Raw genomic sequence first — 27,042 nt, 5'->3', positions numbered from 1 at the left:
ATGGTGTGGACTGCAAACAGAGAGCATCTAGTGCAAGACAACAGCACCATTGGAGTCACCTCCAGTGGGAATCTTGTGTTGAAGGACGCAATTGGCAGTCTGGTATGGTCTACAAATACATCTTCCAAAGTCTTGAGGGAAGATTATGTTATTCATTTCCTTAATAATGTGTCACCTAACATTACATTGAATAGAATTGAAACATTGTATTATGAAAGCACTTCTTCCCATCCCAACAACTTAATCTAAACGGACCTTTATACCTCTCGACTAGATATGAATAATGCTAATAAAGATGTGCATCCTCCCACAAGGATACATCCTTATCCATCCATTCATCCCCTTTGGTGCTTCAAAATATGCTTACATTACAAATTTTAGTGAGGTAGATGATGGAAGTCCTTCCCAATAAAAGTGCAAACAAATAACTAATGTGGTTTTGACATGATTTCTAAACAAGGATACAATGGACAAGGTTTTGGATGTATGGATCAAGGAATCAAGGTCCTTATAGAACCTGAATTTCAATATAGTAGAGCAAGTCTAGGATTTCATTTTCCTTTCTTACTTATCCCACTACCAACACCTAACCATTCACCCACACAAAATAGGATAATTTCTAGAGAGGATGGAAACCTGTATGAGACTCCTAAAAGATAATTTTCTCATCCTTCCTCCCATAAGAAACAAGGTTCAACTAGAGAAGGCGATTCCATATATTTATTCTTAATCCAAATAACAATATAATATTATAACATTTTAAGATGTATTATGTTGCTTCTCATTCTGTGACAATAGTAGCTAACCTCATAGGTGTTCATTATCTTTCATGGTGATATAATTTTATGTGCAATCACACTCGGCTAGCATCATAATAGCCTAATTTTTTATTTTTTTTAGATTGGGACCTAGGAATAGTTTTGATACATTCATCCTTCTTAAGGATCCATTTTCCCTTTCATTGAGTTGTATCTTTTATAAAGATATCTTTCCTTGCATATAATTGTTTGTCCTTCATAAGGATCTTATCTTTGCTTCGAGGTGTCTATGCTTGATTAGGACGTCTTCCATTCTTGAAAGCATACATCTCTTATAAATGATCTCTCCTTGCTATTAATTGTGTGCAATCCTTCATCAAGAATCCCCTCTCCTTGCAAGAAGGAAGGTGTGTGTTATTGACATCCATCCCAATTTAGTGTTGAAGATGTCATCTTTGTTTGAAGACATCTTTTCTTTATGGAGGTATATATCTTTAGAGAAATATCTCTTACCCCCCCTCCATTTGATATTTATGTATCCTTCATAAGGATCTGTTTACAATTTCTGAAATATATCATTCACAATTACTTTTTTTTTTCTTGAAGATTTGTATTCTTAATAAGGATATTCTTCCTAGCTTGGAACGCATGCATTTTTGTTAAGGATATCTCCTTGGTGTTTAAGGTGTATTGCCCCTGATGAAGATATATATCGTCTTTAAGATGTCAGCATGATAATATATTAATATCTTAAGGGGGGCATATGAGGCCTCCGCATTCCTCATATTTATTCATTGTTTTACCCTTTAAGTAGTGGTGTTGTCTTATATAGAACACTTGGAGGCATGGTCAACAATCTATCTCTAAAAAATTATATGGCATTTAATATTTTGATCATCTACTAAAGCATGGCTTACTAGTGTGATATTTAAAGCAATTTATGATCTAAGGATAACCTAACATAATGCACATTACCAAACATGTGTGTCTCCATATTATGCCAACCTTCTAGCATAAAACAACTTGCTAGTTTGATCCCTTCACAAAATATGAGCACGCTCCCAAAGCATTGGTAAACTAGAATAGCAAGGTTTGCTAGTTTGATTGTTGAACATTTCTCATCTAATATAAAACAAATTGTCAGTATGATTGTCATTGTTGGTTGCCTAGCATGATAGAGTTTTCTAGTGTAATCATTTGTTGCACTACACAAATCCCATAACATAACACACCTTGTTGTCAAGTAGAATCTATGCCTCTTTCCATGGATCACCTAGCATAACATGACTTGTTAGCTAGTCATATGGGAATCCGAGACCATCATTGACCTTCTAAGGGTAGTCAAAGTCTTTTAAGGACCTTTTTTTAATTTTTTCTTAAAGCTTAAAAACTTTAGAACTAGATTTGTGACTTTCTCATCCTTTTAGGGAAAAGCCTTTTTCCTAGCACGTGATTATTTTGTGGGATTATCCTTGTTTCCCTCATAAATTTAACCAAATATGGCATGCTTTTAAGCTGAGTATTTTGTTTAGCATATGGAGAGATAAAAACTCTACAATTTTTTTTCTCTTTTTTCTATTGAAAAACTACCTGATGTGAAAAAGAGATGGACTAAAAATGCTAGTAATCTAGAACTAGTATAAACTTTTCTTCTATAAAAAAATGGAATACAAATAGACTGAAGGTGTATATTTTAAATTACCCTAATAAAAAATATACAAACAACCAAAGTTTTATTCCTTTATTGCATAGAAAATGGATTGACTAATTTATGTTGGCTAATTAAATTTAAGATCATGCACAAACGATGATGTAAATGGATGAAACAAAATTATATAGAAAAAAAAACACACTAAGAGATGCATAAATAAAATAGAGACACTAAGGTGCACCTATATCTAAAATATAGATTGAATGTATTAGATATGGGTGCTAGATTTCACTTTCTTAGAAGTGTCCAAACTGTAGAACTTGCCCAAATTTGGGATCATGACACTCATAGCTCTTGTTCCTTAAAATTCCTATAAAAATGTGCATGACGAGAGCACTAGGAACCCTATCTAAGTATTTCCTCCCAAAGTTGCTTTTTTCTCCATCTCTATAACCATTGTTTTCCTATATTTTGGGACTATCATAGAAATCCATATCTGTGTTGGTATTTTGGATGTGTTGCATTGGTTTTGTCATTGATGTCAACACTTGTCAAACACTTGGTGATCTTTGGTTATGTTCACCGGCATGTTCAATGACTTATGCACAGTCACTGGTATCTGGTTCACTGGCAGGTTCTATTGTTCATCAACACTTGGAATGAATTGGAGATTACTTGGTTATATCGAAGACATTGTTTGGACACTTTGTTTTGGCGATTTGGTCATCGGTCTAATTGGGTTTGCATATTTGTTGTTATCGGCAAATAGGTCTAGGTTATGGACCGACAAGCGTTATCTATTCCAGATCAGCACGACACGTTAGGAAGATGATTGGTTATTATTGTAAATGCATTGAGTTGACATCATGCATTGCATATTGATTCATTTGTAATTGATTTAATTGCAATACTCTTTGTAAGCCAACCTACACATTTGGTCTTAGGTTTTGGTATATATGTAAGATCTCATTTGTGAGATTATGTAGAAGAGTGCGAAAATGATTGTAATAAGGTAAATGCGAATATAAGCAGAGCTATACACGCAGACATCATTTGAAGATTCAAGGAAGGTATGAAGAAGACAATCTGAGCTCAATCAGTACTGAATCCAACATATGAAGATGCTATTTTGAGCAATACATTATCATTGGATTTAACCATCCAATTGTAGTCAGTGTGACTCTCTTTTTGTGATTGAGCAATGAACTCTAGGCAGTTGGCCTTTCTGCATGTGCAGACCCCATTTGTACACACATACTATCTATAGTAGTATCATCTGATTGTGGGTAAGGTTTCCCATCATGGTTTTTCCCCTTACAGGGTTTCCACATACAAATAACTATGTTATGTGTTGTGTATGTTATTTGTCTTTCTATTTCATGCATTAAACTTTACCGGTACTATTATTAACTGCTAAACTATGTACTAACATTAAAGTTTGGTTTACCAATATTAAGCATTAAGTTTGGTTAAAGTATATTTGGGTTGAAATTAATAGACAACGGATTCACCCCCCCCCCCTCTCAGTTTCCTCCGGGACCTAACAATTGGTATTAGAGCTTAGTCCTTGTTTTGCAGAAGTTTAACGACTTGAGGAGATCCTATGTCTACTAACTATTTCAGGAAGGATAGTCCGAAGCTTGATGGAACTAACTATGGCATATGGAAGATCAGAATGGAGACACATCTGAATTGCATTGGAAAGGACATATCGGATGTTATAAAGAATCGCTATGTTTCTCCTACTCATGGTCAACCTAATCCACCAACCTTGGCTAAAGATGAAGAAAATGATTGCAAAGAAAGATAAGCACTTTTGAGCAGATTGTCAGATCAACAAATCATGGGATTATTAGATAGATCTATTGCTAAAGCTTTTTGGGATGAAATGGAGAAATTGAATGAAGGTGATACCATTGTTAAAATTGCAAAACAAGAATGATTTCGGGCCAGGTATGAAAATCTGAAAATGGAAGAAGATGAAATAATTTTTGCTTTTATGGAAATAGTTAATGAAATTGTTTTGGGTATACAATGTGGTGGAGGATCCTCAAGTGAAGATGAAATTGTTTTTAAAGTTTTGAGAGATTTTCCACCGGCATATAAAATGAAAGTAACTTCTATTAATGAAATGAGAACAATGCCTAATGCATCATTATCTAGAGATACTTTGGTTGGAAAACTTTCAGCTTTTGAACTTGAGGAATTTGGTCCTATTGCTACAATTAAGACAGATTTGGCTTTCAAAGCTTCATCATCTGCATCATCATCATCATCATCTGAAAAATCTGATTGGAAAGCACTCTATGCTAGAGAACTTGAAGAAATCAGAAGACATAATGAAGAATTGGAAGAACTTGAAGCACTATTTGCAAGGAAAATGCCTAAAGGTCCAGTTGGAAGTAAGTATGAAGGTAAAGAACCATTTAAATGTTTTAACTACAATAAAATTGGTCATATGGCATCTAGGTGTCCTGATAGACATGCAAGATTGAAAGAGGAAGCTAAAAGAACATACAAGCCTAACCCTGAATATCAAAGGTACAGATTTAGGAAGAATAAAGACAAATCATGTTATTATGCTGATGAAGGAGTTACTGATGATTCTAATGAGGAACCAATAGACAATGGATGGCCTTTTGTTGCTATAGCAGAAGATCAACCAACACCTACTGTTCAATCGGTAGAGAAGGCCCTAGCAGCTAAAATTGAAGAAAAGGATGAATGGATCATTGATTATGGATGTTCACATCATATGACTGGTGATAAGAGTAAATTCTTAACCTTTCAGGAATACAATGGAGGTCTAGTAATATTTGGAGATGACAAAGCTTGTTTGATCAGAGGAAAAGGCACTATATCTTTTGATGGTAAGCACAATACTGATAATGTTTACTATGTTGAAGGTTTGAAGCACAATCTTTTGAGTGCTGGTCAATTAGTTGAAAAAGGATTTCAGTTACAATTCAAGAATGGTAAATACAAGATCATGAATAGAACTAGTTTGGAAATTGCAACTGGTAATCGGACTAGAGGTAATATTTTTCATTGGAATAACAATGAGAAAGCATGTTTGATTGCATATGTTGATGAAAGATGGTTTTGGCATAAGAGACTGTGTCATGTAAATTTTGATTGCATTATGAAAATTAGTACAACTAAAGCAGTAAGGGATTTACCTAAGATTGTTAAACCTCACAATTTGGTATGTAAGGAATGTCAATTTGGAAAGAAAGTTAGAGAAACTTTAAAGACTATTCCAAAGAAATCTAATAATATTCTTGACTTAATTCATACTGATTTATGTGGTCCAGCAAGAACTAGAAGTTTACAAGGAGATAGACATTTTATGCTAATCATTGATGATTATTCTAGAATGTGTTGGGCTACTTTTCTCAGGGAGAAATCAGAAGCTTTTGGGAAATTCAAACTATTCAAGGTGATGGTAGAGAATGAAACTGGTAAGGAAATGAAATGTTTGAGATCCTATCAAGGAGGTGAATTCACATCTAAAGATGCACCTCATACAACCCAGCATAATGGAGTTGTGGAAAGGAAGAACAAAACTATCTTGGATGCAGCTAGAAGCATGATATCTGAAGAAAACCTACCTCATGTATATTGGAGAGAAGCAGTAAATACAATTGTTTACAAATTCAATAGAGTTCACATCAAAGGTGAAACTGGTAAGACCCCTCATGAACTATGGTTTGGTAATACTCCTACTCTTAAATATATTAGAATATTTGCAAGTAAATGTTACATTAGGAGAGATGAGAATATTGGCAAATTTGATCCTGGAAGTGATGAAGGAATATTTCTTGGTTATTATTTTAAGAGCAAGGTATATAGATGTTTTAACAAGAGATTGCAGAAAATTGTTGAAATTGCAAATGTGAATATTGATGAGCAGTTTAGAGGTAATTCAAGGTCAATGGACTCTGAACCGATAATTGAAATAATCACAAATGAACTCACTATAAGTACACTGGTATAGAATGTTGATCCAGTCACACTAGCATCATCTGAGAATTCCACAGTGGCTAAAGAACAATAGCAAGTGAAAACACCCCGGTATGTAAGATTGAATCACTCTGAAAGTTAGATAATTGGGAACAAGTGTCAAGGAGTTATGACTAGAGGAAGACTGAAAAATGAAGAGGTATGTTTAATTTCTCAAATTGAACCTACATCTATTAATGAGGCATGTGAAGATAAACATTAGATTAAAGCTATGGAAGATGAATTGGAACAAATTGAAAAGAATAACCCATGGACATTGGTTCCCCGACTTAAAAACAAAAATGTAATTGGAACTAAATGGGTATTTAGAAATAAACTCAATGAAGATGGTAAGGTAATTAGAAACAAAGAAAGATTAGTGTGTAAGGGATATTCATAGAAAGAAGGAATGGATTACAATTAAACCTTTGCACCGGTAGCTATAATTAAGGCAGCCAGACTATTCTTAGCTTTTGCAGCACACAAGAACTATAAAGTATATCAAATGGATGTTAAATGTGCATTTTTGAATGGTGATCTTGAAGAGGAAGTCTACATTGAACAACCTGATGGATTTTCTTTGACAGATGACAAAGTTATGGTTTGCAGGTTAAGGAAAGCTTTATATAGATTGAATCAATCTCCTAGAGCTTGGTATGCTAGATTGGACACATATCTTTTCAAGCTTGGTTACACTAAAGGTAATGCTGACAAAAAATTATACTACAAAGTGACTAATGATGATATCTTGGTTATTGAAGTTTTTGTTGATGATATTATTTTTGGAGGAGAAGATGGATTGTGTAAAGAATTTTCTAATAAGATGTAGGAAGAATTTGAAATGTTTATGATTGGAGAGATAAAATTCTTTTTGGGATTGCATATTTCACAGACTGATAGAGGTATATTCATAAATCAATCAAAGTACTTGAAGGAATTACTTAAGAAATTTGGCATGGAAAACTCTAAACCGATAAGTACACCTATGACTACAACTAATAAACTATCATTGAAGGATGAATCAACACCTATTAATCTGACAAGATACAAGTCTATGATATGAGGTTTACTGTATTTGACACAAACAAGCCCTGATATTATGAATGTAGTATGTATTGTTTCAATATTTTAGAGTAATCCTAAGGAAAATCATGAATCAACAGTGAAAAGGATTTTATAGTATCTACAAGGCACTACAAATCTTGGTTAATGGTATCCTAAAGATGAAAATTTAGATTTATGTGCATACATAGATGCAAATTGGGTAGGAGATGTAGATGACAGAAAAAGAACCACCAGCAGAGCATTTTTTCTTGGTAGCAGACTAATTTCTTGGTTGAGAAAGAAACAAATTTGTACATCTTTATTAGCATCAGAATCACAATATGTTGCACTAGCAACCAATTGTACATAGGTATTATGGATCAAGAAAATGTTGAAGGACATAAAGGTAAAATGCAAGGAACCTCTAATCATTTACTATGATAATATGGCAGCAATTGATATATCTGAGAATCCGGTATTTCACTCTAAAACTAAACATGTTTCTATCAAATTAAATTTTATGAAAGAGAATGTTGAAGGAAAAGAAGTGAAATTGGTTTATGTGAATACTAAAGAACAGATTGCAGATATTTTTACTAAGCCTTTGCCAAAGGAAACTTTTGAATATCTTAGAGATCAGCTTGGAGTTATACCCTCATCAATAGAAACTTAGACAGTTGGAGCATGGCATCAAACCGACAGAATTAACAGAGAAATCTTTTTTCCAGCCTTGATGAGGAGAACTACTTCTCAGGGGGAGTAGTTGGATAAGTTGGTATTTTGTAATAAATTCTATGAACTATTTTATTTGGTTTTGTATTACTTTGGCATTTGATGTCAAAGGGGGAGAGATATCTATGGAAAAGCACACTATATTTAGGGAGAGATTATTCCGAGGGGGAGAGATATTATGTATTTTGATTTCTGGATAATGATCTCTTTGGAGATTGTTGGTTTTTGGTTTCTGGTATTTCGGTTTTGCACTTAGATGGTTTTTCCATCTTGTGTTGTCATCAATACCAAAGGGGGATATTGTTGGTATTTTGGATATGTTGCATTAGTTTTGTCATTGATTTCAACACTTGTCAAACACTCGGAGATCTTTGGTTATGTTCACCGGCATGTTCACTGACTTATGCATACTCACTAGTATCTGGTTCACCGGCAGGTTATATTGTTCACTGGCACTTAGAATGACTTGGAGATTACTAGGTTATATTGAAGACATTGTTTGGACACTTTGTTTTGGTGATTTGGTCATCGATCTAATTGGGTTTGCATATTTGTTGTTTCTGGCAAATAGGTCTAGGTTATGGACCGACAAGCGTTATCTACTCCAAATCAGCATGACACATTATGAAGATGATTGGTTATTATTGTAAATATATTGAGCCAACATCATGCATCGCATATTGATTCATTTGTAATTGATTTAATTGTAATATTCTTTGTAAGCTGACCTGCACATTTGGTCTTAGGTTTTGGTATATATGTAAGATCTCATTTGTGAGATTATGTAGAAGAGTACGAAAAGGATTGTAATAAGGTATATGCAAATATAAGCAGAGCTATACACACAAACATCATTTGAATATTGAAGAAAGGTATGAAGAAGACAATCTGAGCTTAACCAATACTGAATCTAGCATATGAAGATGCTATTTTAAGCAGTACATTATCATTGGATTTATCCATCCAATTGTAGTCAGTGTGACTCTCTTTTTGTGATTGAGCAGTGAGCTCTAGGCAGTTGGCCTTTCTGCATGTGCAGACCCCATTTGTACACAAATACTATCTGCAGTAGTATCATTTGATTGTGGGTAAGGTTTCACACCATGGTTTTTCCCCTTGCAGGGTTTCCACGTACAAATAACTATGTTATGTGTTGTGTATGTTATTTGTCTTTCTATTTCATGCATTAAACTTTACTGGTACTATTATTAACTACTAAACTATCTACCAGCATTAAATTTTGGTTTACTGGTATTAAGCATTAAGTTTGGTTAAAGTATATTTGGCTTGAAATTAATAGACAATGGATTCACCCCCCCCTCTCAGTTTCCTCCGAGACCTAACAATTGGTATCAGAGCTTAGTCCTCGTTTTGCAGAAGTTTAACAACTTGAGGAGATCCTATGTCTACTAACTATTTTAGGAAGGATAGTCTGAAGCTTGTGTTGGACTGGAAGACCAAATATAAGTTCAAAAGGAATATTTAAAAGAGAAGTGGTTAGCGTGGATATTGGTTGCTATGACACACTACTTGGATTCAACTTTGGCATTCGATAAATAGTGTATAACAACAACATCCTTATCCTGATTGGTGATTATTGCACACTTTCTTCACCCTTGTTCTTAGCACTAGGATATTATTATGAATGGTGGAAGATTCAGAATGTCGATTTGAACATGCTCCTTTTACCAATATTGTGTCAGTGTGATCCATGAATAAACATTTCTATCCAAATTTTACATGAAAATTATAGATGGTTATCTAATCGCTTAAAACAATAGGAAAAAATGTTAGTTGAGAGAGTTTGACGTGTAAGGTTTGAAGGTTAAGTAGTTGTGTTGTGTTGTATTTTTTTTTTAATTTTATTTTATTTATGATGTCTGGTAAGGGGTTTGAATCTTGGTGGTCATTTCACCAATGAAGTGTATTAACCATGACACTATACATCCATAGACAAATGTAATGTTTGAAGTTAAAGATTATTGATCTACATACCTATTCAATACATATGCTTCAATGAATCAATTGAGTTGTATCCTCTTAAGCTACTTAAATAAATCCATATCCAAATATTTATGGCCATAGAATTTTGAAGGAGAAAACTTTCCTAAACATTAATTCACGTTCATAATTGAAATCTAATTAACTATTTATAGAGTAGATTAAATAATCATAGTTGTAATAAACTAATAATATGTAACTGCCATTAAATTATTCAAAATTTATAATTTAAATATGCTTTGTTTCAGTATGGAAATGTAATATTTTTGTTGGAATATTTTTTTGGATTCTATGTTGTCTCTAGTGCTATTGCATAGATGAGTTTGTAGGTATAGGTCAAGTTTCATGTGATTAATTCAACTTCTAAGTTTGGGGTGATTGTTATACAAAAATAAAACTTTTCTTATTACTCACTCGACCCTTTTTTCTCTTTCTTGGTATTTGATGGCTAGTGGTATTTAAAATACCTTTGGATGTTTTTTTTTTCAAGGAGACATGTTCTTCTAAGTTAAACTTGGGAAATGTCTACAAAGTTGGAAGACAACAAGGAGGCTTCTTAATATGATGTATGCACATTAATTGTATTACTAATGGTCCAAATCAAACCATGTTGCTCTTTACTTCTCATTTAATGATCTAGAGTGAGAGGATTTTAATTAATGCTTGGATTATTAGATTGAATGCATTAAATGTCTTTAAACAATAGCACATAACTTTAGTTAATGACGAACAAATAAACAAGCCTAGTTAGCCAAAACTTGAATTAAAATGTTATTTTTGAAAGATACATGTCTATGGTTGTGAGGTCAACCTTGAAAGAATGAAAATAAATTTAGGTGGGAAAATAATTTAATATCAAGTAGCTAATTTCCATATAGAAGTAGATGTATATTGAGTATGATAAATAGGAGGATAAGGAAAATGTTATAGAATGTGCATATAATAATGAGGTAAAGACTAAGTATATAGGAATATTGTGTATATACAAATGGTAAAAGTTACGGGAGTGATTCCATATTCACACAAAAATATGCTATATTTCAATACAAATATGTATCACATATTTCATAAACCAAACAAAAAATTAAATGAAAATTGACATGTGTGCGAGATTTACTATTACAAACATAAAAATAATTTACATTTTTAATATTAAGTGGGATAAATATGCTATGGAAAATATCTTAGACATGTTGAATTTTGAATTTAATTTAAGGTTTTCTTATAGATTTGTATATTTTATTTTCTAATTTGTGATAAATTATTTATAAGGAAAAAAAATTGTTATATTATTTTACATCACATTTAACCCATTATGACAATCTCAACCATAATAACTATAAAGCTATAATACCTTCAAAACATCCTCCATCCTTTGATTTTTAAATGTAAATCACATTTCTAGGAATATTACGTACATTTCAATTCTCTATCTCCTAAGCATATGCAAAATCTAATATTACATATAATTCAATTTTTCATCTCTTAAGAATATGCATGATTTTAGTGAAACTCTCTTATAATAACTATCAAATATCTAACCCCCGACTCTCTTACCCATGGAACGTGACTAGAAATATGAAATAATTTGTTCTTTCCCACCCTCCAAACTGTATTTTCGAGACTGCAATGATCTCATGGTTGAATTGATATATTTAAGTACTAATAAGGATATTTTCTCATGTTCTATGGATTATATGGTTGCTGATATGATCATTGGGCCAGCTCAAAGAAAGCCCATTTTGAATGATGATTCTTTTTTGCATTCCCTTTTAACAACTTAACTTTGGGTTGTGCCAATGGTGTCAATTATGTTGTAGTTCTTGGTTGTGCACCTTCTCATGTTGTAGTTCACTCTACCCCACCCTTTCTTTCTTACTACTCTATGGTGAATGGTGTGCCCACCATTTTCTTTGAGGGGTTCCTTTGGGAGGTTTTATTGTCATAACCCTCCTTTATCACTTTTTGATTTGATACTATTACTATTATATATTTTTGTGGTTAAGCTATTGAATATGGTTGAATAATTATTATAAAAGGTTAACTAATGGACCTGCATACACACTTGGAGAATATAATTTAATTAGGCATTATTTAATTTCTCATTTTCAAATAGGCACAAGTTGTAGGAGAAATTAGAAACTTCTAGAGGAATCTTCATTCTTTAATTTCTTGCATGTAACTTCCCCCACTAAGTTATTAATCAATTTTGCATGCAACCAATATTGGAAAAGAATCTCATTTTCAATTAATTTCCCTAGATAGTGGAATTGAGGGTTTTTTTCTATATAATGTATGCAAGCTTTCAAAAAAGGAGTTCATGGTTTTTATTGTGAAGAAATTTCTCTGAAGTTTTTCATTTGATAGAAGTAGGATTTCTTTTGTAGTTTTAATCTTTTGGTAGGATTGTTAAGTTGATTCTTCAGGATTTTCATCAACTTGCAAGGAAGATCTAGAAAGGATTGGTAGAAGGTTGGAGAGGATTCAGCATCAAGCTTCAACAATCCATCTTCTCCTCTCTCTACTTTTTCGTATACGAGTAAAAATTTGTATTTTTGAAAAAAAAAAAAATTATCCATCTCTTGATTCTTCATTTATAAAAGAAATTTGCTCAACTTAATTTGTTAGGAGGAATAATCAAAAGGAAATCCATTTCTTTTATTTGAGAAATGCATAGATAAATGTTTCTTGCAATTAATGGAAATAATGATTTATTTTTAATCAATCTATTTTTTTTAGAGGAAAAAAAAAAAGAGAAAGGAAACAAAAATTCAGATCCTTGCCTTTGCGTTCTTGTAAACCTAGATAAAGATATTTTCAAAGAAAATTTCTCCCTTGAAAATTGATTTTGTGGCTTGTTGTACTCTGAGCAAAATTTATTATTGTTCAAATCTTCTTACTCAAGATCTTTCTCTATGATTCCTTTTTTTCTTCTCGGACCCATTTGGTTGTTTTACGTTCAATAAGTAAATAATTACTTGTTACGAGGAAACCCCTCTTTGTCAAGTTTAATTCCATCATATTAATCTCTGAGTGTTTTATGACCTTGTGAAGATTATCTGAGAAGAGTACATTTGTGAACATAATTTCCTTTCCATGTCAATGAATCTTTTTGTGAATACATTTTCCTATCTCTTGCAAATATAGTTGTTCTATTTATTTTATTTTCTTCTTCTACGAACAAACTCATCAGATTATTTCTCTATAGAAAAAGAAATATTACCATATTACTTCTCTATGAAGAATACTTTTCTCATTGTTCAACTGGGGATAATTTTACCATATTATTTCCCTACAAACAATACCCTTCCTTTGAGAGTATGATATTGTTCATCCAAAAAAAATGCATCTATGATAAAATTTTACTCCACTTGTTCTTCTCTGTGAATTGGATAAATCTATATGTAATTTTACTTTTACAATCTATTATGGTTTTCTAAATCTTATGTCTCCTTTGACTATATAATTGTTACCTGTGATTATTTGTTCATTAAAATCTCTGTAAAAACTAATTTGATATCAGTGTTTATTTATTTATTTAAGTCTCTTGTGCAGTTGATTTTATATTTCCAAGTCTCTCTATGAAAACTATTTTGTTATCTATGATTATTTTTACTCATTTAAATCTCCCTGTGAAAAATAAATTGACATATGTGATTATTTATTATTATTTATTTATCTAAAATTTTTGAAAAATTAAATTTGTTATCCATATTGTTTATTTATTTAAGTCTATCAATGAATATTAATACAAATCAGATTATATATTATAGGAATATGTTAATAATATCATGCATATTGAAATACAATATAAATTTTAATTAGGAGTTATTCATTGATATAAATGTATTTTTTTTTTTAAAGAAAGAAAGGGCATGTTGTTTCCATTAAAAAGAATCCTTTTATATTGGAAATACTTTTTACATGGGAAGTTGGGGCAGGGTGGGGGGGTGTCGTGGGCCCACTCCACACTCCCCACTCATTTTCTAATTACATCTCCATGCAATTTAATAGAGTAACTGCCTATTTTGGTGTTTGAATATTCGTTTTGACTTTTACATTTATAACTATGAAATTTGTTTTGACTGCATTTGTATTAATAATTTTGAAATCGTTTTGCCATTATAAATTTGATTTTCATATTGATATAATTTAATTTACATTAACTAATTAGAAGGTTAAAGTAAACAATATAGTTATGGTTATAAGTGGTACCATAAGTTTTTACAAAGAAAAATAATAATAATAAATTTAATTAGTAATACATAGACTAAGTGGGTTATTTTTTACATGTTAACTATGGTATTTATTTTTATGCTCTAGTAAATTATCAATCTTAATTAGAATTAATATTAGTAAATTATTTTTACATGTTAATTATATGGTATTTAGTTTTATGCATTAGTAAATTATGAATTGGAATTATCAGTAGTAAATTATCTTTACAAGATAATCATATGGTAATTGTTTTAATGCATTAGTAAATTATCAAAGTTAATTGGAACTAATTGATTGTAATTTTAACATTTTTTTATCAAAAAAAATAAATAAATTTGATTTGTATAGGTAGTTGAACTTGAATATAAATTGTATTGATTATTATAATATTTGATTTGATGACATGAAGTATAATTCTTGATGGAAGAAAATTTTAGTTGGTTGCTAGACAATGTACACCTTTTATAAATTTAATCACTCTCATACAATTACACATTTGAGCCATTATTACGTCCCTAGTTATGTTATTACATTTTATGAAAACTACATGATAACTCTTTCTTTTGAATATAGACCACCTAGTAGTAAATTAAGTTGTTACATTTAAGTAAATCTCTTTCCTTTATATGTATAATTAAATTCATGAGTTATTTTTTTTCAATTATTTAATTCTTGCAAAATAGTCTCAACTTTAAATTACTCTAGAGTGATGTTTATTTTAATCGTCCATAGAATAATAGTTGGACCTCTTTTTAAAAAACTAAGCAAGAGGAGTTGGAAACAAAAAACTTAGAAGCATTCGGTATATACGGTGTCTCTAGGTCACGCTTACGGGTAATGTCGTCATGTTGAACTATTGCACCTAATGCCTAATAAAGTTGTATCAACAACGTCTATAGCATCATCCCTATAAATCATTGGGGAGTAATAAGGGACACTTGGAAGTTAAAATCCAGGGGGTGGGAAATCCCCCTTTGATCGACAACCTAATAAGATCTTTAAATGAATTTACATCCGCTAGATAAAAATTTAGTAAACCCCTTAGAGTTGATTGAGTGAGATGCCTTTAAAGCTTGGCTTAATCTTGAAGGATGTTTGATGATTGATAATTGGGTCAAGGGTGACGCTTATGATAGGTATTAGGACCTGTTTGTGTTAGGCCACAAGCAATAGGCCACCTTGAGCCTTTTCTTAAAAGCTACCATCATGGGTAGCAAGCTTAGAGAAACTGTTTGGGGCATTCAGCCTAGAAAGGGTTTTGTACTCACAAAACAATTTACATTAAACCATAGATTAGAAAAAAAACTACATAAGTTACGCTTTGATCCTATGCCAAAATGGGTATGTAGGCAGTTTAGGGATGAAGTTGTCCCTAGTTCTCAGGCGTTCAGGGATGAGGTCTAGGATTTTGGTTAGTAGTTAGATTGTGAAGCCTCCTAATTAGAAGATAAGGGAAATGAAGGAAAAATTAAATCGATGCATACTCGGAAGGAATCCCGTATGGATTCGCTTGACTTCCCAAGGATTTAGGCAAAATTCTAAGGCAAAATTCAAGCTTGCATTATGTTATTCTATTTTCTCCTAAGGATGATGACCTTGGTGCACTCCTATTAGAGAAGTGTAGTTCTTAGTAAGTGACTCAGGACCTGGATGGTTCTGATGAGTCTAAGTCTCTGGCCAGAGAACTTGCTATCCCAAGTTGGATAGATGCCTACCCCGTTTGAGTAGCTGTCTATCCCATATTGGATAGATGGAACCTCTTGCCCCGTTGGATAGATGTCTAATCCATATGGTTAGATGCTCATCCCAGATGAATGAATGCCTAATCCAATTGGATAGATTCCCAGATTATGTGATTGAATCAAACATAAATTATTTTTTTTTAAAAATGGTCAAAATTCTTATGTAGTGGATTGGGTTTTACATGTGGTATCAAAGTGAAGGTTCAAAATGAGGCCTTGTGCTCACTTCAACTTACACAACTAAGAGAGTGTCTTGCAATTCTAGAGATTAAATTATAAAATCTTAAAATCAAAGAACTAACTATATAAATTAAATTTCAGGTAAAACCCTCGATGGCTAGAGGAAGAGGAAGAGGAAGAGGAAGAGGAAGGGGAAATGGAAGACGTGCTACCACTAGGAGACAAAGGGAACCTAACCATGAGGAAAACCGTGAAGAAAATCATGAGGAAAATCATGAAGGGAATCAACAAAACTAAGGGAATAACGAAGATGAGGTTGATGCTATAATCAATCTGTTAACCAAACAAAGGGATAAGATCAACTTCTTGGAGCAATCAATGCAAGACCTTAGGGAAAGGCGGAATGACATCAAAAATAGAAGTGGAATTGAAAATGGGAACCCTGGTAATAATCAAGGGAATGTGATGGATAATAGAAGAGAAAATAACTTGTTGGAACTCTCTGAGGATTTGAAGAAAATCACCCCCCTAAGTTCTATGGGAAGAAAATTGGTGAAGGAGCTGAAAATTGGTTAAATGAAATGGAAAAATATTTCAAACTAAGGGATTTAACCAAAACAACCAAGGCTTTATGGGGTTCCTATCAACTCACAGGGGAGGCAACTAGTTGGTGGACCAACACAAAGGATAAAAATGGGTATAGCAGGGATACGATCACATGGGATCAATTTGTTCACCATTTCCATACAAGGTGGTTACCATAATTGTTGTTTGAAGAGAAGGCAACAAAGTTCCATAATCTATGACAAGGGTCCCTATCAGTCTAGCAATATTGGTATAGCTTCGCTAAATTTCTTAAGTACGTTTCTACATACTGGAAGGATGAAGAAGGTCAAACGAGGAAGTTCATTTTGGGAATGAATACCAACATAGGGGTAGAGGTCAACATCTATGGACCCAAAAATATGAACGAAGTACTTGAAAAGCCCCTAAGGCAGGATAGAAAGATTCAAGCCCTAACAACAGCAAGGCAAAACTATAATGGGAACCACTCATTCAAAAGGAAGCATGAATTCAAGTGGGACACTAACTTCAACAAAAGTCAAAGGAATAATTCTTTCGAAAGAAGGCCACTCCCTAATCAATATAAGAGGAATGAAAATAATAATAATAATAATAATAATAACAGGGAAAATTATAACAAGAATGACCAACACAATAGGACAACTTATCTACCCAGGGCCAACGAAACAAGGAATGATCCCCCTAGGAATTAAGGCAGGAGGGGACCTCTAGGTGGTTGTTTTATGTGTCAGGGAAACCACTTTGATAGAGAATGCCCCAGAATGCAAGGTTGGATTAGGGCCAATCAAGAACAACAAGGACCTCAACAAAGTAGTCATGCAACAGTTTGGAACCGAAGAACAAGATTTCAGAATGTTCCTGTGGAAACTATATCTAGGTACACTATTTGAACAACCAATTTCAATTTTAATTGACACTAGGTCATCTGAATGTTTCATTTCACCTGAATTAGTAAGTAAATATGTATTAAGAATTAAAAAAATGGATTCATCGTGGACGGTTCAATATAGGGATAACGCAACTAGGGAAGTAACTAAGTGTTTGTCAAAAGCAAGGGTACAATTTCCTGAGTTGGAAACATGGGTAGATCTCTATGTGGCACTCCTACGGTTATATGATATTATTATTGAAATGAGTTGGTTAACAGATTATCAAGCTAGCATATATTGCTATAACAAAGTTGTTGAATGTTTGGATAATGGGGGAAAAAGGGTAAAAATCCAAGGAAAGTTTAAACCCATTAACATAGAAACCATATCAGCCATGCAAATAAAGAAGGAAAGAAGAAGAGTAGGCCTAATCTATATGGTTGGAATTGATGAAGATGAAGAGGAAAATACCCCAACCTTTGAAAGTACCCCTTCCTTATGATAATTCAAGGATGTATTTCTAGAAAATATACTGGGCTTACCCCCTAAGAGGAAGTTTTGGCTTTTCTATCAACATACTACAAGGAGTTGAACTAGTATCAAGGGCACCTTACCGAATGAACACAACATAATTACATGAACTCAAAATGAAATTGGAGGAACTCTTAGCCAAGGGATTAATAAGGTCAAGTGTATCACCATGGGGAGAGCCAGTCTTATTTGTTAAGAAAAAGGATGGGACCTTAAGACTATGCATTGACTATAGGATGTTGAACAAGGTAACAATAAAGAATAGGTATCCCTTACCTCGAATAGAGGATCTTTTTGACCAAATGAAAGGAGAAGTAGTTTTATTGAAGATAGACCTCTGATCAACATATCATTAACTCAGAATTAAAGAAGAGGAAATTTTGAAGACAACTTTCAGGACTATATATGGGCATTATGAATTCACGGTAGTACCTTTTGGTGTAACCAGTGCCCCAACTGCATTTATGAACCTAATGAATAGTGTACTCCATGAATACTTGGAAAAATTTGTCTTGGTATTTTTGGATGACATCATGATTTAATCTAGGAATGAGGAGGAACATTTAGTAGACCTACAAATGGTTTTGCAAAGGTTGAGGAAACATAATTTATATGGAAAACTATCAAAATGTGCCTTCTTTGAAGAAAAGGTTCACAACGTTGGGCATATCATATCAAAGGAAGGAATAGCATTTGATCTAGATAAGATAAAGGCAATAGTAGAATGGTCAACCACTAAAAATGTTTCTGAGGTAAGAAGCTTTATGGGGCTAGCAGGGTACTATAGGAGGTTTGTTGAAGGATTCTCTAAGATAGCAAACCCTATCATATCATTGCAAAGGAAAGGTAAAACGTTTGTGTGGACAGAGAAAAGTGATAAGGCATTTCAAATTTTGAAAGAAAAACTATCTTCAACATCCTTTTTAAGGGTACCAGATCCGAATGGACACTTCATAGTTGTAACAGATGCTTCTATTGAAGTTTTAGGAGGAGTACTTATCCAAGATGAAGAGGTAGTGTCTTACGAATCGAGGAAGTTGAAGACTGACGAAGTTAATTATGCACCCCATGACTTAGAGTTAGCAGCAATTGTGCATGCCCTACAAAAATGGAGATACTTCCTACTTGGGAAGCCCTTTGAGTTAAAATCAGATAGTGAAGGACGAAAGTACATTTTTACCCAACCCCATTTAAATGCTAGACAAAGAAGGTGGTTATAATTTCTAAGTGAATATGATTTTGAAATTGAATATATTAAGGGGAAGGAAAATAGGGTGGTAGATGCCTTAAGTAGGAGGAGGCACTTGATGACTATAGCAACATTCAAAACCACTTTCAAGAAGAAAATAATAGATGGGAAATAACTTGATCCATGGTATGAGGAAGTCAAATTAACTTTAGAGTATGATCCAACTGATCCTAAGGTTGAAGGGTATATGTTAGATAAAGAAGGGTTACTCAGTTAAAATAACAGAATCTATGTTCCAAATTTAGTGGACTTAAGGAAGGTAGTCGTATTGGAGGCCCATAATACCCCTTACTTAGAGCACCCAGGGGTTAATAAACTTTATGCAGATGTAAAGAAGCTATAATTTTGGCAAGGGATGAAGAATGACATAGTTAAGTATGTGTCTAAATGTTTGGAGTGTAAAAAAGTAAAGGCAAAGCATAGACATCCAGCTAGATTATTACAGCTACATGATGTACCTCAACATAAGTGGCAAGTTATTAGCATGGATTTTGTCCAAGGGTTTCCCATGTCACCTTCTAGGCATGATACAATAATGGTGGTAATTGAAAAACTCACTAAGGTGGCAAACTTTATACCAAGGAATCTGACGGATGACGCACCTACCTTGGCAAGGTGCTTTGTTAAGGAAATATTTATCTTGCATGGAATGCTAGAGAAAATCATATTAGATAGAAATGATAGCTTCACTTCAAGGTTTTGGACAACTCTTCAATCAACTTTGGGAACTCATCTAAATTATAGTACTGCATACCATCCTAAAACTAATGGTCCAATAGAAAGGACAAATTAGATTTTGGAAGATCTACTTTGCATGTACTGCATGGACCAACAAAATAAATGGGAAGAGTACCTACCTCTAGTAGATTTCAATTACAATAACACATTTCAAACATCCTTGGGAATGTCACCTTTTCAAGCATTGTATGGTAGGCCATGTCAAACACCTTTGAGTTGGGACAATCTTTAAGATAGAGTAATTATTGGTCTAGATATGTTGAAGGAAATGGAAAGGAAATCTAAGGATATTAGGCAAACATTGAAGGAATCCTCAGATTTGCAGAAGAGTTATGCAGATAAGAACAAGACACCAAGGGAGTTTGAGGTGGGAGAGAAAGTCTTCCTAAGGGTTAGGCCACACAAGAGTTCCATAAGGTTTGGTAAAATGACTAAGCTTGCACCTCGTTATGTTGGGACTTTTGAGATCTCGGATAGGATTAATCTAGTTGCATACCAGTTGGCCTTACCTCCCCAATTGAGCTAAATCCATGATGTCTTCCATGTATCTCTTCTTAAAAAGTATGTGCTTGATGAAAAAAATATCCTGAATTGGGATGCCTTACAGGTCCAAGAAATAGGAGGAATAATGATATAGCCATTTAGAATCTTCGAGAAGCACCAGTACCAATTGCACAGCAAAGAGGTTGATCAATGCAAAGTACAATGGAATCAATATGATGAAAAAATGCCAAATGGGGAGATACTAGGGAAATGGAGCAGTTGTTTCCTTTTTGTTTTAGACTAATCATGAACTATAGAATCTTTTATGGATACATTGAATAAGTTCATCGGGACAATGCACAATTTAAGGGGGAAAGGATGTCATAACCCTCCTTTATCACTTTTGATTTGATACTATTACTATTATATCTTTTTGTGGTTGAGCTATTGAATATGGTTGAATAATTATTATAAAAGGTTAACTAATGGACTTGCATACACACTTGGACAATATAATTTAATTAGACATTATTTAATTTCTCATTTTCAAATAGGCGCATGTTGTACGAGAAATTAGAAACTTCTAGAGGAATCTTCATTCTTTAATTTCTTGCATGTAACTTCCCCCACTAAGTTATTAATCAATTTTGCATGGAACCAATATTGGAAAATAATCTCATTTTCAACTAATTTCCCTAGATAGTGGAATTGAGGGTTTTTTTTTCTAGATAATGTATGCAAGCTTTCAAAAAAGGAGTTCATGGTTTTTATTGTGAAGAAATTTCTGTCAAGTTTTTCATTGATAGAAGTAGGATTTCTTTTGTAGTTTCAATCTTTTGGTAGGATTGTTAAGTTGGTTCTTGAGTATTTTCATCAAGTTGCAAGGAAGATCTAGAAAGGATAGCTAGAAGGTTGGAGAGTATTCAACATCAAGCTTCAATGATCCATGTTCTCCTCTCTCTACGTTTATTTATACGAGTAAAAATTTGTATTTTTCAAAAAAAACAATTTTTATCCATCTCTTGATTCTTCATTTATAAAAAAAAATTTCTCAACTTAATTTGTTAGGAGGAATAATCAAAAGGAAATTCATTTCTTTTATTCGAGAAATGCATAGCTAAACGTTTCTTCCAATTAGTGGAAATATGGATTTCTTTTTAATTAATTCAGTTTTTTTTTAGAGGAAAACAAAAAAGAGAAAAGGGAAAGAAAACAAAAATTAAGATCCTTGCTTTTTCTTTCTTGTAAATCTAGATAAAGATCTTTTCAAAATAAAATTTCTCCCTTGAATAGTGATTTTGTGGTTTGTTGTACTATGAACAAAATTTATTATTGTTCAAATCTTCTTGCTGAAGATCTTTCTCTATGATTCCTTTTTTTTTTCTCGAACCCATTTGGTTGTTGTACCTTTAATAAAAGAATAATTACTTGTTGGAGCCATAACCTCTCGTATATAGGGAAATAAAAAAATTTAATGTGCTAAAGAATTCCTTTAGTAATCTTTTATTTTCCCTCCAATTAGGATGCTATCCTTGATGACCATTCCTAGTTTTGAGCATAGCATACAATGTTGAAACCTTGGGTTTCTACCTTTGACCCCCTCACAAAATCTATTAATCAACTTTTGATTTTGATATGTCTTCTAAATCCCCTCTTCATTTTTGGTGTGATTATTGCTATAAAAGAATTAACAACTCAATGAGACGCTTTATCATGATAATTTATGTCACTATTGTCTTCTCTCACACCACCTATGTACACACATTAATTGATATGGGTTGTCTTTGTCTCTTCTAATGTAAATTTTTTTGCAAGTTGGTGGTTGTTGTTGAAGTTAACTTTTGAACTATTAAGGCATCCTCTTACAATGTCAATAGTATTCTGAAATGGGTTATTTGGCCTTAGATTTTTCATATTTAAAGGTTTTGTATATTAAAATAAGTAGTTTCTATATTTTCTCATCTATCTACTTATCTATTTAGCATTTTAGATAGATATAAAAAATGTTATTTTGATTGAAAATAAAAATAGTTTTTCAACTAAAAGTCAAAATAAATGATTCATTTATTTGTGAGTAGTTCTTATGCTTAATTACATTATCATTTAGAAATAAAGTATCTTTACAATATAAGATAAAGTAAACAAATTTTAAAATGAAATATTTTTAACTAAACATTTAAATTGTTCTTATAGTCAACTCCTTATCTATTATGTCTCTACATACATATATAATAGTTTAAAAAGCTATAAAATATTATTAGTTCCTGCCGATAGGCAAGCTTACTTATGCATCCGTTAGATGCAATTTATTCTTTTTGTTGTCCAATCATGTCATTGAATTAAAAAAATCTATTAACATTTCTATAGTTTTATTATTTTTACATATTTTAATAATATTATCAAAATGATTTATTTCTTTTCCTATTGGCTTATATTTGCTACAGTCATTAGCATAATTCAATTTTTTTTCTTTTATTTGTAGAAAAATATTTATTTCTCTAGTCTTAATAGTTTGGTCTGAATAAAATGGGAAAAAGTAAATCTAGAAAGATCTAAAAAAGTCAAAAATCTTATCCTCTTCTTTAATGCAAGGAGAAAGGATCCAATCAGATGTAACCAGTTGTTAGAGAAATCTGGACAAATCTTATCCCATTGAATGTGTCTTGGAATGCATTGAATGTGTCTTTGAATGCAATGATATGACTTATGCATCCGTTAGATGCAATTTATTCTTTTTGTTGTCCAATCATGTCATTGAATTAAAAAAATCTATTAACATTTCTATAGTTTTATTATTTTTACATATTTTAATAATATTATCAAAATGATTTATTTCTTTTCCTATTGGCTTATATTTGCTACAGTCATTAGCATAATTCAATTTTTTTTTCTTTTATTTGTAGAAAAATATTTATTTCTCTAGTGTTAATAGTTCGGTCTGAATAAAATGGGAAAAAGTAAATCTAGAAAGATCTAAAAAAGTCAAAAATCTTATCCTCTTCTTTAATGCAAGGAGAAAGGATCCAATCAGATGTAACCAGTTGTTAGAGAAATCTGGACAAATCTTATCCCATTGAATGTGTCTTGGAATGCATTGAATGTGTCTTTGAATGCAATGATATGACTTATGCATCCGTTAGATGCAATTTATTCTTTTTGTTGTCCAATCATGTCATTGAATTAAAAAAATCTATTAACATTTCTATAGTTTTATTATTTTTACATATTTTAATAATATTATCAAAATTATTTATTTCTTTTCCTATTGGCTTATATTTGCTATAGTCATTAGCATAATTCAAACTTTTTCCTTTTATTTGTAGAAAAATATTTATTTCTCTAGTCTTAATAGTTCGGTGTGAATAAAATGGGAAAAAGTAAATCTAGAAAGATCTACAAAAGTCAAAAATCTTATCCTCTTCTTTAATGCAAGGAGAAAGGATCCAATCAGATGTAACCAGTTGTTAGAAAAATTTGGACAAATCTTATCCCATTGAATGTGTTATCAATAAAGACACATTCAATGCATTCAACACATGCTAATTAAAAATAATCAACACATGATAATTAAAAACCCACTAAAATATTTCACATGTACCAATAGTTGTCCACTTGTACACTCACTAGATCTAAATTTGAATATATTATTGCAAGTGTTGCACAACTTTATTGGTACCCATAGCACATGGTTATTGGGTGATTTGCGCATTGGTATTGGTAAAAACATTTATTAGAAGAATATGTATTAGATTAGTTGTGCAATATTTTTTGTGTGGTTGTAGCACATGGTTTTTGGGGCACCTATGAATAGATATTGGGCATCCCTTCTAAATGTCTCCTTTGTGACCTTGTGCACATAACGAATCCTTGCATTCATAACTAATTAGAAGCTAAAGCAATAACTTTAAGCTCTTAAATTATGTAAAAAAATATCCCCAAAAAACCATCAAAATCTGATGTACTGTTTAGGAACTTACTAAATGTGTAAAATTAAGAAACTAGATTTTTTCCAATAGTGAAATTTGATTAAACTCCCGTAAAAATATCCTCGTTGAAATTTCATACTATTATTACTTTAATAAAGTCTATCTTTTAACAATACAAAAAATAGCAGAACACTTTTAATAAATTGAAGGTGGTCTGAACCCATGACATTAATCCAATATTGAACAGTTGTATAAAATCCAGTATGAAAACAAAAAAAATACTAGCAAAGTTCAAACCAAAGACTAATTTTTAAAAAATGTGAAAAAGTAGTCTGAAATTTAAGATGGCAGAATTAATTGCTATAATCTGCAACAATGATGGGAGAGTCTTTTTGCATCTCAGAAGATTTGGTAGTCACTGACTTTCAACTTGTTCCATAACATTTTAAAATGTCCAGCAAGATAATTGGAAGGAGAGAGAGAGGCATAAACTCACTTGACTAGGGGAAAGGACCTAATAGTTGTGCACCCTAACTTCGCGCTTCTCAAAATCTTACTTGGAAATTTGAAATCACTTCGATTTTTTTACAACAGCTTATTTGACAAGTCCTCTGCTTATAACTAAGATTTCAGGGCCACATCATCAAATATGATGCCACATCAGCATGCTTTTTGCTAAGGTGTCCAAAACAGCCCAAAAAAAGGTGAGACCAATAGATGTGCAAAATAGACCCCAATAGTTGTGCAAAATAGACCCCAATAGTTGTTTTTGCTCAGATTAATGCCTCCAAACCCAGTTCGGGCTGTCTACCACTTAGTCCTCTCGTCTGTCCAGAGACATCTACAATCAGTAGCAGTCTACAAGATTATGAGTTGTTGGAGATGGATCACGTGTCGTATTTTACTTATTCTTATGGAAATGCGTCTACCACAGAGTTGGTTTCAAGTGATGAATGCAAAACTCTTTGCCTCAAAAACTGCACTTGCAAAGCTGCTTTTTTCAGGTATGGTATCTTTGGCAATAGTTCTAGTGGTCATTGTTATCTGGAGTCCAATGTCTACTCTCTGCAAATGAACACTCCAATTGATACCTTTTACAATTCCAGTGCTTATATTAAAGTTAAGAGAATCTCCATCTCCAAGCACGCCAATCGCTCTGTTAAAGATATCGGTATTGCTATTGGTTGTGTATTCGCTGTCCTGTTTCTCGTATTGGGGGCATGGAAGGCGAAATCTGGAAAATGCATTACAGGGGAGAAAAGTGATCAGCGTGAGGATGAGGACGCTTCTCGGAACTGGCCGGCTGGATTAACTTTTTGTTTCTCATTCAAGGAATTGGAAAATGCTACAAACAATTTCAGTTCGAAGCTTGGCAGCGGGGGATTCGGATCTGTTTATGAAGGCGTTCTGTCTGATGGCACAAAGATTGCAGTGAAGCGGCTGGACAGAGCAGGGCAAGGAACAAAAGAGTTTAAAGCAGAGGCAGAAACGGTAGGCAGTATTCATCATCTTAATTTGGTGAGACTGAAAGGTTTTTGTGCTGAGAAATCCCATCGAATGCTCGTCTATGAGTATCTACCAAATGGGTCTCTTGAGAAATGGATATTTCCCAATCATTCCGATCAATTTGTGCTGGATTGGAAGACCAGATCCAAAGTAGTTCTTCATATAGCGCGGGGATTGGTGTACTTACATGAAGAGTGTGAACAGAGAATTATTCATTTCGACATCAAACCCCAAAACATTCTCCTGGATGAGCATTTCAATGCCAAGGTCTCAGATTTTGGGCTTGCAAAGTTGACTAACAGAGAGCAAAGTGAAGTGATAACTATGTTGAGAGGAACACCTGGTTATATGGCTCCTGAATTGTTGAATATGCATATTACAGAGAAGGCAGATATATATAGCTTTGGTGTTATGTTGGTTGAAATTGTGAGCGGAAAAAGAAGCAGAGAGCTTACTGAGTTCCGCTTATTCTCGGTATTACAGATGAAAGCCGAAGAAGGGAGATTGACAGATTTGTTAGACTCAAGGCTTCAAGATGAAGCGGATGTTGTAAAGGAAGAGGCAACCAAAATGTTAGGAGTGGGGATGTTGTGTATACAGGATGATTTTTTGAGCAGGCCAGCGATGTCAACTGTAATAAGGGCATTGGAGGGGACGGTAGAGTTGGGCAGTTTCCCTTTTCTTTCGTCCCCTGCTTCGAACCACTCAGTCCCGCTCTTATCTGAACCTCATAATTCGGAACACTCGTACACCGCAGAGTCTTCTACATTAGCTGGAAGATGATTCTATATTTCCTCTTTCATACCTGTGAATTTTGATTGATTCGA

General features: G+C 32.9%; 1 protein-coding gene across 1 annotated transcript; it reads left to right on the top strand.

Annotated features, from left to right (window-relative positions):
• On the top strand, window positions 1-27,042 carry LOC131039834 (G-type lectin S-receptor-like serine/threonine-protein kinase SD2-5). Its single transcript, XM_057972686.2, has 2 exons — window positions 1-102; window positions 25,487-27,042. The coding sequence occupies exons 1-2, from the start codon at window positions 1-3 to the stop codon at window positions 26,996-26,998; spliced, it is 1,614 nt and encodes a 537-aa protein (XP_057828669.1). The 3' UTR covers window positions 26,999-27,042.

This window comes from Cryptomeria japonica, chromosome 7, assembly GCF_030272615.1.
Source record: "Cryptomeria japonica chromosome 7, Sugi_1.0, whole genome shotgun sequence".
NCBI classification, from domain to species: Eukaryota; Viridiplantae; Streptophyta; class Pinopsida; order Cupressales; family Cupressaceae; genus Cryptomeria; species Cryptomeria japonica.
Note: the sequence above shows the minus strand (reverse complement) of the source record. Positions and strands in the feature narration are given on the sequence as shown.